Genomic DNA, 17,220 nt, shown 5'->3' on the forward strand with positions numbered 1-17,220 from the left:
GCATAAGGACAATTGTTGTTTATCTTGTAACGGAAACCACATATATTATAAAGAAATATTAATAAGGATATTATCATGCTATTACAAAGTTAAGCTGACAACAATATATGCACTTCTGTTTTTCAGAGTATCAGCTATCTAGACCCGCATCATTGACATATAGAACAATTGGAGGCATTCTGGATATATTTATATTTTTGGGGCCGCAACCAGAATCTGTCATTTCTCAGTTTACTGATCTAATTGGAAGGCCAGTCCTGCCTGCTTACTGGGGTCTAGGATTTCAACTAAGTCGATGGGGATACTCAAATCTAGATGAAGTTATCGATGTGGTGGACCGAACTAGAAACTGCTCCATCCCACAGGTGAAGTTTATAAATAGATTATTCAGCATATAAATTGGGAATTGTGCGGAAGCGACACGAATCTAATCTTGTCCTAGAGACTATGAACTGTACGTTTACTTTTGGACAAGTAGCAAAAGCGAAGCTTTTAGTTTCAAGGGTGGTCAATTTTCTTTCAGCCTATAATACAAGATTGGTTGATCATTTATTTATTTATTTATTTATTTATTTATTTATTTATTTATTTATTTATTTATTTATTTTGTCATTCCAGTTATCAGGAAGATTGGATCATGTGATTTAGAGTAATAGAAAAAAGTTGAACAAAAATATGTTAATAACGCGTTATTTACCTATCTTTTCCCCGCAAAATAATATAATTGAAATTGTCTTTTATTTTCACGTGTAATATAAACCCAGTTCAAATATCTAGCAGTTATTGGTATGTTTAAAAGGTGTCATGTTGATTTGCAATTATGTCCAATTTGGATTTTCCTGTTGGCAATCCTGGCAATTATGGCAAAAGACCTGCCAATACTGGCAGAATACCTATGATGATGATAATGGAGTTTCAAAGAGAGTAAGTTGATTGCACTTGACATTTTGATGCATTAGCGCCTAACGGAAGATTATAACAATATAAAGTATTATCAAGAAAACTTTAAACTAAGTGACAATTGAACCAATAAATATTTGTGTTTCTTAAGTTATGGAGTTAGTTTGGGTATAACTCTTGAGATTTCCTTAGTGGTTGGTTACAAATCATTGAATAGTTGTTTCTTTATTGCATAGAAAATGTAGGACACATTACTATTTAGTAGAATACTAACAGAATCTTTCTTATTATTCCACCCAGGATGTTCAATATCTTGACATCGACTACATGGACGCATATGGAGATTTTACTTACAACCAGCAGAATTTTGGAGGTCTCCCAGATTATATGGCAGAACAAAGAGACCAAGGACTTCGGTTTGTCATTATCCTGGATCCTGGCATTCCTACAACTAGACAGAACTACACCACTCATCAGAATGCCTTGTCTGCCGATGCTTACATACGATGGCCAGCGGATATAAATAATGGCTCTTACATGATTGGACATGTAAGTAAATGAAGCAGAATCATCTCACACATCGTGTAAACAAGTGAGAAGAACCCATTTTACAGCTTGGCAGATGTTCCAAATTTTATACATTAAATGTTCTTAGAATATAATAATAATAAAGGTCTTAAAGAAATAATAATTACTATTGTCTATAAGCATTTTTGAAGTCTGTACCAAGCCAAATAAATTTATGTGTAATATAAAATCAGTTTAGATGGTAATTTTATGAAACATTAATTTGTTTGGTTTGGCACAGACTTATTTTTTAAAATAAATAATAGCAGTAAATTATTTTATGCTTTTAAGATATATTGTTATTATTACTTTCTTCTTTTTAGCGTCTTCGCTGAAGCAGGTTAATATTGTCTGTTTAAAAAGGTTTTAATGAAATATTATGCATAAAACATTATTTTTCCCATGCAAAACTCTACTGATAAATAAATACAATGTAAAATGTTTATTAAAAACTGAAGTCATCAATGCAATTCAATCTAACAAGGGAGTAAACCTAAGATAAAAAGAAATGACATATGAACGAGTGTATACTTGACATAATTTAAATGCAGTAGAGCTTATACTAAATTTTAACAAGTGGTATTATTATTTTTTTCAAATTTACTTTCGGTATCCCATACTTCCATATTTACTAGCTCTTACTTAATTTACTTTCGGTATCCCATACTTCCATATTTACTAGCTCTTACTTAATATACTTTCGGTATCCCATACTTCCATATTTACTAGCTCTTACTTAATGTACTTTCAGTATCCAATACTTCCATACGTACCGGCTCATACTTGATTTATTTTCGGTATCCCATTCTTCTATAAGTACGGGCTCTTACTTAATGTACTTTCAGTATCCCATACTTTCATACATACCTGCACTTACTTAATTTACTTTCAGTATCCCATACTTTCATACGTACCTGCACTTACTTAATTTACTTTCAGTATCCCATACTTCCAAACGTACCTGCACTTACTTAATTTACTTTCAGTATCCCATACTTTCATACGTACCTGCACTTACTTAATTTACTTTCAGTATCCCATACTTCCAAACGTACCTGCACTTACTTAATTTACTTTCAGTATCCCATACTTTCATACGTACCTGCACTTACTTAATTTACTTTCAGTATCCCATACTTTCATACGTAACTGCACTTACTTAATTTACTTTCAGTATCCCATACTTCCAAACGTACCTGCACTTACTTAATTTACTTTCAGTATCCCTTCATACGTACCTGCACTTACTTAATTTACTTTCAGTATCCCTTCATACGTACCTGCACTTACTTAATTTACTTTCAGTATCCCATACTTCCAAACGTACCTGCACTTACTTAATTTACTTTCAGTATCCCATACTTTCATACGTACCTGCACTTACTTAATTTACTTTCAGTATCCCATACTTTCATACGTACCTGCACTTACTTAATTTACTTTCAGTATCCCATACTTCCAAACGTACCTGTTCTTAATTAATTTACTTTCAGTATCCCATACTTACGGGCTCACACTGACCTAATTCGACTACTATTGGTAGTAGAATATTGTAAGTTCCTTTCAAATTAAAGTTGAGCTAAGAAACAATATATGGCTTAGTTAAAACTACAAAGGTCGATTATTGCAGAGTTAGCATAAATGACTCATTCGTTTTGAAAATTCTATATTTTAAAAGTATAACACGTACACACATGAAAGATATATGTAAAGAACCACCAACTCACCAAGTTTATACACCCTCTCCAAATGTTCAACATGTGCCGCTTTGGTAACAGGATACACGTCCAGACGATACTCGAGCCAATTCGATACATTTTGTAGCATAGTCCTGCCAATTGTCTGCACTGCAGCACTGATACGTTCTTTGAACTACACTAAGGATTTGGTAATTGGGTACGTGAGCAAGGTGCTAAACGTACCCACACAGGAAGAAGTCACAGGGCGTTAAATCAGGAGATTTGGGAGGCCAGGAAACAAAGCTAGATCATTCTCACCAATCCAGCGATGCAGGATGTGCCAATGAGGGGGTGCCCCGTCTTATGCTCCCCTCGTGCTGCCACCTGGATTTGGAACACAAACTGAATACAAACTTGGTGAATTTGTGGCTGTTTTCATATATCTTTCATGTGTGTACATGTAATAGTTTTTAAAATATAGCCTTTCAAAACGAATGAATCATTTATACTAACTCTGTATTACCAGTATTATCTTATATGGTTCTTAGATACATGATGGCAAGCAGTTACAAATTATAGGCTTACATATCATAATATGCGTTGTTTTGATAGCTGATTTATTTAATTGAATATGAGCAGTATGTTAAATTATAAAGAAAATATTCTTAGTAGGAACGGGAACTGGTGGAAACATTATAACGAGGAACTGTATATTTTATACGGTTTACCAAACATTGTTAGGATAATCAAGTCTAGGAGGATCAGGTGGGGAGGTCGTGTAGCCAGAATGGAAGAAAGTAGGAAAGTTTTCAAAGTTTTAACTTGAAATCCAATTGGTAAACGACCATTAGGAAGCCCTTGTCGCATATGGGAGGATAATACTAAGATGGATCTGACAGAAACAAGAATACAAAGTAAAAACTGGAAACAATTGGCCAAGGATAGAAGTCAGTGGAGAGCTTTTATGAACGCAGCATTGAATCTCCGGGTTCAAAGGCTGCAGAGTTAGTTTAGTCAGTTAGTTGCCTATATTTTAATGAGAGAATTAAAATACGTACTTAATTTGTTTCTGCACTTTTAAAGTGTGTGATTTTGTTTATAACAAATTGAAGTAAGAGCATGAATACTATTTAGGAAGTTCTTGAATTTTCTCTTTGTTAGTTTATTTTTCGTCCGATGGCAAAATGTCAAAGTTCTAAATCTTCCCTACAGGTCTGGCCTAGCGAAGATACTGGATTCCCTGATTATTTTAGAAATTCGACAATTGACTGGTGGGTCAGCGAATTGCAACTGCTGCATGATAAACTGCCATACTCAGGTCTTTGGATTGTAAGTAATAACTTCTTGTTGTTTGTTGTTGTTGTTTAGCAAGGCTAGATCTAAATCACACACACTTTAACCAAATGTGTTTTTCCTATTATGAGCATTGAGCCGTTAACCTGGTAAAGATACTTAACCAGTGATTAATGGGTTAGAGAACTGTAGCTGCTTAGATATGAACCTATGTTACATAGAAGATCGGCTTGGCAGTAATAATTCCAAGTATTTTCAAAATCAATTATCAGTATCAAAAAAAACAAGAAATTGATTAGTAGATCACTATATCGGAGTTTGGGGCCGCGGTGGCTCAGTGGTAGAGCTTTCACCTCTGGTGTTTGGCGTCCCTGGTTCTATCCCAGCCCGCGACAAGTGGACTTTGTTGTGGACAAACACAATGTGCGTGGGTTTTCTCGTTTCCTCCCACTTTCTCAATTTCACCATTTCATTCATTTCTCATCATCACCGTCTCCTTTAGCCTAGCCGGCATAAACGTGGGACGTAAAACTCAAAGATTTCATTTCATTTTTTTCAGTTTATATCGGAGTTTCTGTATGATAAACTGCAGCAGTTAGGATTCTGGGTTGTAAGCAAGTATTTATTTTTATATTAAGAACATACCATTATTATTATTATTATTATTATTATTATTATTATTATTATTATTATTATTATTATTATTATTATTATTATTAATATTATTATTATTATAGTAGTAGTAGTAGTAATAGTATAAGGTTCCTTGGAGGTGGAAGAAATTATACTTTTGTCAAGAAGTAAGTAAATATACCTTCTATCGATATCACTTCTTCCAGCAGAGGTGCTCGTTTATTTCTTGAGTGAAGTTTTGGTGAAATCATATCTGAACGCAACTTTTCGTTATTATCATGAAAGATTCTGTGATAAATGTATAGTATCAAAAAATTAAAAAAAGGAGATAAATGTTGTGAATTTTTCAACGGATTTTCAAAATTTTGCATCCCTGCCAGAACATAAAATAATATTCTAGGGTTTTGAAATTTTGCACAGGTAATACCTATATGTAGGTACAATTTGCCACACTACCGCAAACGGGTCCTCAAACTTTCAATTTTTCGATCTCTCTAGTGCATAGAATTGTGGGTACAGGCGTGTATGTGCGTTCCTATCCCGAAATACTGTTCGTAAGCTGTAACAAAAATTGTTCACAAAACTTGTTCATAAAGCTATTTATTCGCGAACGAGGGATTTGCAATTTAGCGGTTCAGTGCATATGAAATTTGAATTATTTCATTTTGATGATTAATATAAGATTCTTAAATGGACAGTATGTGATGTTCAACTGAAAATACATACACTTACTTCTTAAGTTACCTATGAACCAATTTGCATGTTTTGGTGCCTTTACATTCCGGTGTTTTTACATTAACTTGTAATGTTAACAGAATATTATTAGATCACTGTATAGATATGTCAAATTGGTTTTAGATGCTTTAAGCTGTGCATAAAATGAAGGGAAACTACAAAAAACTAGTTTCTTAGTTGTTTTCTTTTTCATGTTATAACTTGCAAATTTCTTTCTCATTCGAAAACTCATTATATCTAAATAAAGTATTTACATTATATTTCAAGCCACTTTTGCATTAGTATACTATAATATATATAGTGAAAATGCCTTTGGTTTTTATAACTCATTTCAGGATATGAATGAACCATCAAATTTCAACACAGATCAAAAGAACAGCCCAAGGAATTTAGATTGTCCTGAAAATCCTTATGATAATCCTCCGTATTTACCACGTAAGTATTTTCTATTATTTTGCCATTGAGACGAAATAGACAATCGCTTAATATTATCTCAAAGGTTGATAAAAGAAAACATTGGGAGCTTCTTAAAACATGTCAGTGACCGCTTTCAGAGATTCAAGCAAGCATATCGTGTGTGTGCTTTTAGGGGATCAAGGAATTTCAGTGTGTCACGGGACATTATTGTTTGAATTTTTTGCTTCCTAGTAAGGAACTGTAAGTTGTCGAATGAACCCGTCAAAACGTCATGACGTTTGGACTGGATATTTTAAAAGAGCAAATAAGGCGTTTTTCTTTTAAAAAAATGAGGTTCTAATTGTGTAAATCTTCAAACGGATCAACCGTCATCTAAAGGTTTGACATTTGACCACATATGCTTCAGAAAAGAACTTTGATTACCGAATTTTCTTATACCTTTTAATCGGTTTTGCGTGAAAATTCCTTTCTATTCTCAGCCTATTACCTGGCAATTTTAATTGTTTGGGCAAATTTTGCAAGTGTTTGCAACTGAAGGAGTTTCTAGTGATACTGAAGTTGTTAGTTAACTTTATATATCAAAATACATGTCCCTTTTAATAAAGATTCGTACGTAATCTAATTTATCAAGCACCTACATCAGAAAACGAGTTCCTAATAATTTCGATTTATCAACCCCGTAGCAAGATTTCAGATTCCATGTATCATAAAATTTTCGGCATTTTGACATTGTATTAAGCATTTTTCGTCTTTATTTTAAGTTTTGTCATCATGGGAATAGTGAAATCCTAAACACTTATGTCTGCATCGTGTATGAAATATATTTAGGTATCAATTTTCAAAACCAATCTTAATACAATATTCAGAACTTGCTATTCTTACATACCCAAACTTCATATTATCAAGTATGCTCTTGAAAATAATTTTAGCGTTGTAAAGTCGGATAATGTACGATAGAAAGAGTTTTTACGATGGGGCAAGTATACACTCGATATTTACAAAACAATAAATACTCATATGCTTACATATTCTTGCTACAAATGTATCTCTAGTAGATATTCAAATCATCAGGAGTTCCATTTATTACGATATTAGATAGTCTACGGGAATCACTGTATTGGATATCTAATAACTTGTCTCGATTGTTGAACCTATAGAAAAGAAAACGATAGCATGAAACAGCATATACTGGAAAATCATAAATTATTTCCATCAATAGCCATAACCTGTCTCTACTGACACGCTGAATCCTACCACGACGGGCACAACTATTGGAGAATTCACCTAAACATGAAAGAAATAATTCGTTCATTGTATGGCTAATCTCGACGAGGGTTGGAAACAGTCGTAACCTCAGGGAGTTGTCTAACAAGTAGTCATCTGACAGTGCAATATCCCTGAAATATGTAGAATATATGAACATTTTCCAAAGATAAGTGTATTTCGGCTGACCGAAGAGCTTGCACCTTCCTGTTACCCCGAAGCAGAAATCACATTTCTGCTTTTCACAAGCGCTTGTTTATTTTACAATTTTCAGTGTCTAATTGCTGCTAGGGCATGGTTGTTTAGATAGTCTCACCAGGTAACGGTAATTCGCTAAGCATAATATTTGAAAAATACAGTATAACGGACTAATCTTCTGTTGATTCGGTGGCGTTTTTGGTTCTTCAAGAGTAGGTTCATGTGCTATAAAAATGACAACGACGCCGTAAATTATCGTAAAGAACTCAACGTTATCATCCTTTACCTGACGAGACAACAAAGGCATACATTACTCTTGTCGCTTTCAGAGCTACAGTCAATTTGTCTCATACTCATTGTTTCTCTTTATACTATTTTCGAACTAATAGTAGTATTGGTGAATAGTTTATTCCTGGAGTTGAATGCTTCTTCTAATGCATCTCGTGTTTCGTCATTACCAGCCTCAATAGTAGCTTTGAGAACCTCATCTGTGACTTGTACACAATGCGTCCTAGAGGAAGAATTCATCGCCGTCTCTATTCTTGTTAAACTATTGTAATTTTTGCTTACTTGCTAGTGAATGCTTGGAAAATTTTTCAAGCATCTGCTTCCTGTTTAAGCTCGTACGTAATTAAACATTTCAAACATTTCCTTACTGACATCCCCGCTTACCTGTTTTCACCACAATCAGCAACTCTTAATAGATACATAGAAACAGTTAATAATACCTTCCCTTCTCTATTTGTTACCTCTAAATTAGAGGTGGTGCGTGCCGTGCCACCGCATGGAAACCCAACAGAACTTTGTTGGATTCCTGATATTTGCTTTTGTTCCTTCTCAAGAAATTTCTAGGGGTTGGAAGTGTTGAATACAAAACTGTGTATTGGTACTATAGCTTGGTTCGTATAGAGCACAGGTCGTTCTTGCAGTAGGGTTGCGGGAAAGGTAAAATTGCAGTATTCGACTTCATAAAAAGTGTTTGAAACTAGAACATGTTTGTAAAGAATGTGATGATAATGAGATATTATTACGTTTTCGCTTTACTATCCTTGCGCATAATAGAATATCAAAATTTATTTAGAGTAAGTTAATATGACAGTGAATATTTCAAACATTTATTTCATCTCTTAAACAAATGTTAATAATTCACATGTAGTTCAAATTTTCTAATTTTACATCTGGACAATTAAAGTTATGATTATATATTTTAAAAGGAAATAATCAGCCGTATCCTGACTTTTAAGCATGCACAGAAAACGTTACAGGCCTAAAGAGTCCAAGAAATCAGTTAAAATATTTTGACAAGTTAGTGTCAATTACAAAGTATCGCTATATTTTCATACTTGATGTATGACTATTCACTCCTATTATTATTATTTTACAAAATACAATATATATATATATATATATATATATATATATATATATATATATATATATATATATATTGTATTTTGTGCCTATCACCCTTTAATCAAAACATCAGATTCGTGAAATTTTTAAGTTAACATGCAACAAAATCTTTCGTCTTACACAACAATTATTGGTTCAGATAGTGTGTATATTATATTAAGGAAAATACGGGGGTAAGTCGATAAGTATGTGCACCCTTATTCTAGTTCCTTATAGGTTCGCTGTGCGGATTTTTGCGCTAGCAAGTCAATAGATGATACCATTGTCTTTGCTTATACTTCAGTTCATTTTGCGCTGTTGTGTAGTTAACATAGACATGGAAAGACGTTTCCTGTTGTGTAAACGGACGTTTACCCCACAGAATAACAACGTTCTGTAATATGTTTCATGTGATCTGAAAGTATACCAGAAATTGAAATCCATAAAAGACTTAAGTACAATATGGGGGCAATGATTTATCTCTGCGTGTTTACCAATGGATTGAAAACTTGAAAAGCGTAGTCTGCTCTTTCCACGTCTTTCACACTTCCTAGACCGCTTTTGAAATCTTCGATCCAGTGGTAAACACTTCGTCGAGATAAAAAATTGTCCCCGTTTCGTACTGAAAGTCTTCTCTAGATTTCAGCTCCTGAGACACCTAGAAACCACAAGAAACGGATTATGGAACTTGCTATATGTTGGGAACAGATAGTGGCGCAGCCATGTTCACTTCGCAACAGTGCAAAGCGAACTGAAGTAAAAACGCTGAAACTTGCAACAAGCTAAGACAACGTTGCCATCTTCTGGAAGCACAGAACGCCGTACAGCCAACCGACAGAGGATTACAATAAGAGTGCACATACTTACTGATTTATCCTTGTATTACGTTGTGTTTCTTTTAGTGTACTTTCTACTTGTCACTACTTGCAGCAATTTTAATCATACTAACATGAAGTAGAACTTGAAACTAAAATACCGTACTATTAATTTTAATTTGCGACTTATGCTCGTTTCTAAATGTCCTGTCTAGGTGCAGGCAACATGGGTCCCACGAATCACTTAGCTGATAAAACACTCTGCATGGCTGCAGTTCAAGGAAATGAGGGAGAATACAGACATTATGATGTCCACAGTTTATTTGGATGGAGTGAATCCAGAGCTACAAGAAGGTAAGATAATATTCCTTACAACACAGTATTTTGATCTTAATTTCTGCATTTGAATGAGGGTAAAACAAATACGGAATAGTGTTGGCTGATTGTTTTCCCCCCGTATCAACAGAATGTAGGGGAGTGAATAAATACTCGCCTCTCGCAGTAACCTGGAATCTCATCATACAGAATCGTTTCCCACTGTTATTGTCTTAGACTAGTATATTAAGGATTTCATTATTGACATGGAACTTCGAAAGAAAGATTATAGATTTTTTAATGTTGAGACAAAGAGCAGAAAATAACTCGATTTAGAATAACTACTTATTTGTGATTTCGACTTATTTGGTAAAAGCAAATCATTAATTTTGTGCAAAGTAACGTAATGTGAAGTTTCGAACATGTTGTGACCTCAAAACACAGAAACATACTGTATTATGCACGATATCACACCCATATTAAATTTAATTTCTAATTTCATATACTCAACTTGTCGATAGGTAAAAGGTTTACCGAATATAGTGTTCGGTACTACATTAGGGTGACCAGATTCTGACAAGCAAAAAGTAGAACACAAATATAATAGTATTAAGTAACTTATGTATAATGGTTTACTGCGTCGGCAATACACATGTCCTTATTTCATTTGATTAACTTTAAGTTAATAATTCGTTTTTTTTTTAAAAAGAGAAAAGTACTGAACAAAAGTATTGAAGGAATTTAACACAACTCCAAGTGCTTTGATGAATGACAAAGTGATTTATTTTTATGAACGTACAGTGAAACTTCGTGTAGGGTTAAGGATTTTTTAAAAATCTATTTTCGGAGCGTGGAATTATCTTAAGGAATGAGGAAGTATTTACACCGGCAGGACCTTCTACTTACATTGATTTGCATCACAGTCGTAAGTTGAAAAAGAGACCTTTCCTACCTTAACGATATCTCAACAAGCCCTTCTCAGTAAAAACAATGTATTGCAAAACAATGGTTTGTTGATTGTTCTCCTTCCCTAATCTTTTGAAGAATTAAAAAGAATACAGCGGTTCATTATTCTGTAAAAAGAGTGCCTGTAGTTCAAATTGTAGTGAATAAAGAATAACAAATTGAAATATTGCAAATAAGTTAACTCAGGATATTTCGCAGGACATTTTAAAAAAGGACATTTCTTGATTTTCTATGCGTCTTCGCAACACGCAGGACAGCTCTTTGAAAAACAGTAGTGTACTGCGAAAATCAGTACGTCTGGTCACCCTATACTACATACTGCACAACGAACATCTTTAATTCATGAAGTACACTATACTAGGATGCAATATATATATTATCTAACTTTTATTTGTTCTCTAGATCTAGAACCTAATATGTGCTAGGTTTGTAGCTATAATATTTAAGGTGGTCTGTAATGACGATATTTTAATCCCATTTATACAAAACATTGAGTTATTTTGATTAAATAATTATAATTTTGTTAAGCGAAAAATATTAACGAGTTCTTAATCTTGCAATCTAAGACGCAGAATATTTCATTGAATTTTAACTACCTAGGTACCTATGCGAAGTTTACATAGTTATAGCTTGCCTAAGTTGCCTTTTGTCACATCTCTTAGTGACACGACGCCTAAAGGGCCATTTGTTATATCTCTTAGTAACACGACATCTAAAGTGCCTTTTGATACATCTCTTAGTAACATGACGCTTAAAGTGCCTTCTGTTACATTTCTTAATGAAATGTAATTAAGTTGCTTATAACGAATGAAATTAAGTTGCTTATTATATTTTCTTCAGGATTTCCACTTTCATTGAATGGAGTATTGATTTAGATGTCATCACGAATTAGTGGTAACGCTGGCACATAAGAGATTTTCTTGATATATAATCAAAAGGAAAATATTGGACAAATGTTAAATCAGATGACCTAAGAACCACCTATAGAACACAAAGTCATGGCAAACATTTAGTCCAATACAGCTGTAAGAGAGATTTGTATTGTTAACCTGATTTGAAATTGAGGTATTTTGATCTATACGGAATAATAGGTTTTCGTTCGTTTGAGTACTTTTTAATTGTGGGAAATGGAAGATCCCATATAGTTTAAGAGTTGAAAAAGTTGAAATAAATATTGGAGTTTTGTAGTAAACAATGTTTGGTCGGTTGCTATGTCTATGAATAATGACGCGGATAATTAGTTACTAAACTATTTAGTGATTTATTGTTGGCAATGGAAGTAAACATTTGGAATAACATCTAAATTACTAGAGATAACATTATGCAATTTGAAACTTCGGATTTCGTATAGTTTTGGTACGTAGACCTACTCTTATGGCAGTTCACCGTCTCACTTAAATAGACGTTGTTTACACTGAGTAACGACCTCACAGAAATACTGTTTTACATATCCTCTTGAATCAGGATAAATTCTATTTTGTGCAATTGATCGTTTAGTCTGATAGTTTGCTAATATAATCTACACTTTAATCTCCTCTCAGAAGTAACATTTTAAAACACATCGAACAGTCATATAGGAGTTCATTAAGACAGGGAGAGTTAACTTCCGGATTCTAGAGTGCAAACTTTCCTTATTGCTGTTATATTGTCTGAGACGCATACTGTCCTATGAATTTAAGCATTGCACTCGTGAATTGATTACATAGCGTTGACAAATATCATGCTTCATGCAATATTTTCACTTCCAAATTACATTTTCTGAGACATGCACTATCTTGTTCTTTGTCCTTTCAAAAACATCACATTTTCTCGTATCGTGTATATCACCAATTGATGCTGGGATAATTACCCTAATTTATTTTATTACTTTGACAAAATTGTTACAATATTTTCCCTACCAAATTATGTTGTCTGAGAGATACACTGTAGATTAAACAGGTATCATGTTACTTAGAATCGTGTATACCACCGACAAATGCTGTGATAACTTACTGAATTTATTCTACAGCGTTGACAAAATCCATGTTGTACAGTATTTTCACTGGCGAATTACAGCGTAAGCATTACTTTCTGCTTCATTGCCATTTTACAAAAGACAAAAGAACCAGGAACTTATGAGAATTAATGAAGACCTGTGCAATTTATCTTCTTCTTTTTTTTTTTAAATTCTTCACATTTTTGTGGACGTAACTTGACAATTTGAAAAATCGCAAAACAACAATAAGACATAACTTGCACAGGGCATTTGCTGTGCAACAGATTGAAGTTCATTGCATAAATAGCCAAAATAACGAACTTATAATCAACCAAACACAATCTGCATCGTACAACGTTCTTCCTTTCTTCATCGACATGATACTATCAAAACATAATAACACATCAGACGCACTACAACCTGATTATCAAGATGAATCAAGAATGAGATGTAATTATAGAGGCAGTCTCTCTTATTTAAATGATCTCGGAGAAAATCCAACTATCTTCTATATTTTCCTCATCGATGCGATGCTTTAACTCTGGTCTAGCGAACAGTTACTATGGATCCAAAACAAGATTTAAAAGAACTAACAAGATTTTGAAGGAGCACATTTGCTAGACGTCCTTTCGGTCCCTATGATTTACTGTTACGGTACGATTATCACATTATTGTTGGGCAGAATTACAAAGGATTAGAATTTTGATACTCTTTTACACAACAACAACAAACATTCGCTAATCACCTTAAACCATCTACATGTGTAGGGATTGACAATGCATTGAAACACCAAAAAGACAATGCCTTACATGATTGGCTGAATGTCAACGAGTACAACAGTAGCATATCAATTAGCATGTAACACAGTATTGTACACTCATGTCTAAAATTATTGTCGCATGTTATATAAATATGTTGTTGCAGGAATTTAATTTGATAACTAATTCGCCTGGTATTTTTTTTATAACGCTAGTATGTGTATAATCGGCAAAGATATGTATGTGGCAAATTTCATGTCAAAAGAACAACACATAAGAACAATAAAACGAAAATAAAACTTTCTTGTCCATTTAGCAACATTTTGTTTTACTCATTCTAATTTTCGTATTTATAATTCTTTTTCTATGAAATTTATCACAAAAATACATTTCCCGTTTTTACACATAGTATCAGTATTAAAAGTACCCTGCAAAATCATTTTCAAATTATATTCTTACAGGAAGACAGTTTAGATATTCGACAATCATCTTGCACAAGAGTGTACATTGTTGTAGTAGAAATAACTTAGTAACGTAAGTAGATTTATTGATTTGGGGAAAAGTAATGGGTATATAAGTTTAGAAAAAAATTGCTTGAGGTATAGGTATCACAAATTCTATTGTTATTCGTTATATATAATTGGTTGTCTTATATTTTTTGCTCAGAGGCATTGAGTCATCAACAGGATTTCGAGGAATTATCGTCAGTCGTTCAACGTTCATTTCTAGTGGAAAATATGTCACTCATTGGACTGGAGATAATTTCGCTACATGGGGAGAATTCAGATCGTCCATTGTTGGTAAGTGGAAAATACATACTAGAATTTTTAGTTTTACCTATTTATTATAGGCCAAAGTTATTGAATACAATTTATTACAAGAAAAATTTTAACAAGAAAGGGCGAATTACGTATGTCCGTTAGTCTACATGATCCTGAAGGAAAGTGACTTTTTAAGTTTTGTTTCTTGAATTAGATAACTAGAGTGATTATCTCGAACAAGTTCATTAATGGGCCTAGAACGATTATCTCGGCCGAGTACGTTAATCGAGTGAATACGTTAATATCTTAAATTGTAAAAGGTGACAGTCCGTTCGTTGAACAACAGAGAATTTTTATAATTTGTTTTCTGCAATAGATAGCTAGAGTGATTATCTCGAACAAGTTCATTAATGGGCCTAGAACGATTATCTCGGCCGAGTACATTAATCGAGTGAATACGTCAATATCTTAAATTGTGAAAGGTGACAGTCCGTTCGTTGAACAACAGAGAATTTTTATAATTTGTTTTCTGCAATAGATAGCTAGAGTGATTATCTCGAACAAGTTCATTAATGGGCCTAGAACGATTATCTCGGCCGAGTACATTAATCGAGTGAATACGTCAATATCTTAAATTGTGAAAGGTGACAGTCCGTTCGTTGAACAACAGAGAATTTTTATAATTTGTTTTCTGCAATAGATAGCTAGAGTGATTATCTCGAACAAGTTCATTAATGGGCCTAGAACGATTATCTCGGCCGAGTACATTAATCGAGTGAATACGTAAATATCTTAAATTGTGAAAGGTGACAGTCCGTTCGTTGAACAACAGAGAATTTTTATATTTTGTTTTCTGCAATAGATAGCTAGAGTGATTATCTCGAACAAGTTCATTAATGGGCCTAGAACGATTATCTCGGCCGAGTACATTAATCGAGTGAATACGTAAATATCTTAAATTGTGAAAGGTGACAGTCCGTTCGTTGAACAACAGAGAATTTTTATATTTTGTTTTCTGCAATAGATAGCTAGAGTGATTATCTCGAACAAGTTCATTAACAGACTTAATCTGTTAACATCTTAATGAGTAACGGGGTTTGCGCCCTATCGGTGGTCCACATGATAACTTTTGAATGAAGACAAATTTTGAATTCTGCTATTTGTAATAAATAGCTAGAGCGATTATCTCGGCTGAGTATATTAATGGAATTGTGAAGATATGTGTATTGGACACATAATGAAGCATTTTATTTCGGAATTTTGGACATTTTATTTTAAAATTTAATGCACTGAAAAGCATCATTGTATATTTAATGTTGAATCACTTTTCGATTTTTTTCTAAGTTAATTTACTTTTCCTACGAGGTAGCTTTCTTGCTGTCTGTTAATTCCTTCAACAAATGTAATTTCGTAATCAATAAAAACGACAGATTGTTTCCCTGTCAGCATTCATATTATCACTTCACCTTTGGTTAATCTATGAATATGCACTTTTCATCGAGACTGAAGAAACAGTCAACTACCCAGGATATTAACCCGGAAGGGACATCGAACAAAGACCACTGAGAGACTTTTGGAAGAGTAGTCCGGATTAGATTGGAGACAAGTCAACATGTTGGAACGTGAGCTACAATTCCGAGTTTACGAGAAGTTTACTTTGCTCTATCTTAGAGAGCTATTTGTCTTAGCTAACGTCATAGCTGTCGACTACAATGGATAGTTCGCTAAAGAGCAATCTTGCTTTTGATTGAATTTACTATCTTCGCAACGCTAGTTTTCCTGTCCGGGTTTCACTGACCCTTAATTCACGACTACTTGGACGCCCAATAGACCAGAGAGAAAGGATGGACGGACATCAACCCACTGGAAAAATCGTCGATTACGAAACACCGAGATTTGCAAGTAAGTGCGAGTGGATTAACCAATCCTAAGAGTTATTCCCTTCTCACCCTCTTCAACCCCTTTCAGACTGACAAGGGGCGGCTTCACATGGCGGAGATGTGGTTTTAACCTTTAATCTTGTGCACTGTATATGGTAGTGAGGCTATGAGGCTTACGCCTTTGTATAACTCTTAATCTTGTGTGGATGCACTCATATGTGTAACCCTCGATTTTTGTCATCTAGCTGAACATAATTAGGATTCGTTTTTGCATTAGTTTGTTTTCCGCCTACCGTTAGAATTTGCTGACATTCTAATTGTTTTATCACCCTTTCTCCATCCTCTCAATTTGTTGTGTTTTGTGTGTGTGTGTGTGTGTGTATTCTTAGACACATTATTTAGAGATATTGAGAGATATTATAGAAGATGGTGCATTCTGGCATTATGGCACAAGCTCGACTTACGTCTCTAGATTCAATTGTGCGCCACACATTTTTTCACGGCAAATATGGGGAACATATCATTCGTTTTTTTAAAAAATATTTTGAGTCTTACTGCGTCATTTGTGAGTTCAACGCAATCAAGAAGCGTCATTTGCTGCCATATCTATTAAGGGACGGAGCCCTGGCGTGCTTTTTAGCATTAACTAGGACAGACGAATTTGTGAACTTGT

At 33.9% G+C, this 17,220-nt stretch overlaps 1 protein-coding gene across 1 annotated transcript in view; it reads left to right on the top strand.

Moving 5' to 3' along the window:
• Positions 1-17,220, top strand: part of LOC145673387 (lysosomal alpha-glucosidase-like) — a 137,222-nt gene that overhangs the window by 92,149 nt on the left and 27,853 nt on the right. Inside the window, exons 11-16 of the mRNA XM_081743045.1 lie at positions 127-365; positions 1,201-1,449; positions 4,359-4,475; positions 6,143-6,242; positions 10,108-10,246; positions 14,573-14,706. Coding sequence (XP_081599171.1) covers positions 127-365; positions 1,201-1,449; positions 4,359-4,475; positions 6,143-6,242; positions 10,108-10,246; positions 14,573-14,706 — 978 coding nt within the window. The remainder of the gene's footprint in view (positions 1-126; positions 366-1,200; positions 1,450-4,358; positions 4,476-6,142; positions 6,243-10,107; positions 10,247-14,572; positions 14,707-17,220) is intronic.

Source organism: Thermobia domestica, chromosome 16 (genome assembly GCF_964235325.1).
Source record: "Thermobia domestica chromosome 16, izTheDome1.hap1.1, whole genome shotgun sequence".
NCBI classification, from domain to species: Eukaryota; Metazoa; Arthropoda; class Insecta; order Zygentoma; family Lepismatidae; genus Thermobia; species Thermobia domestica.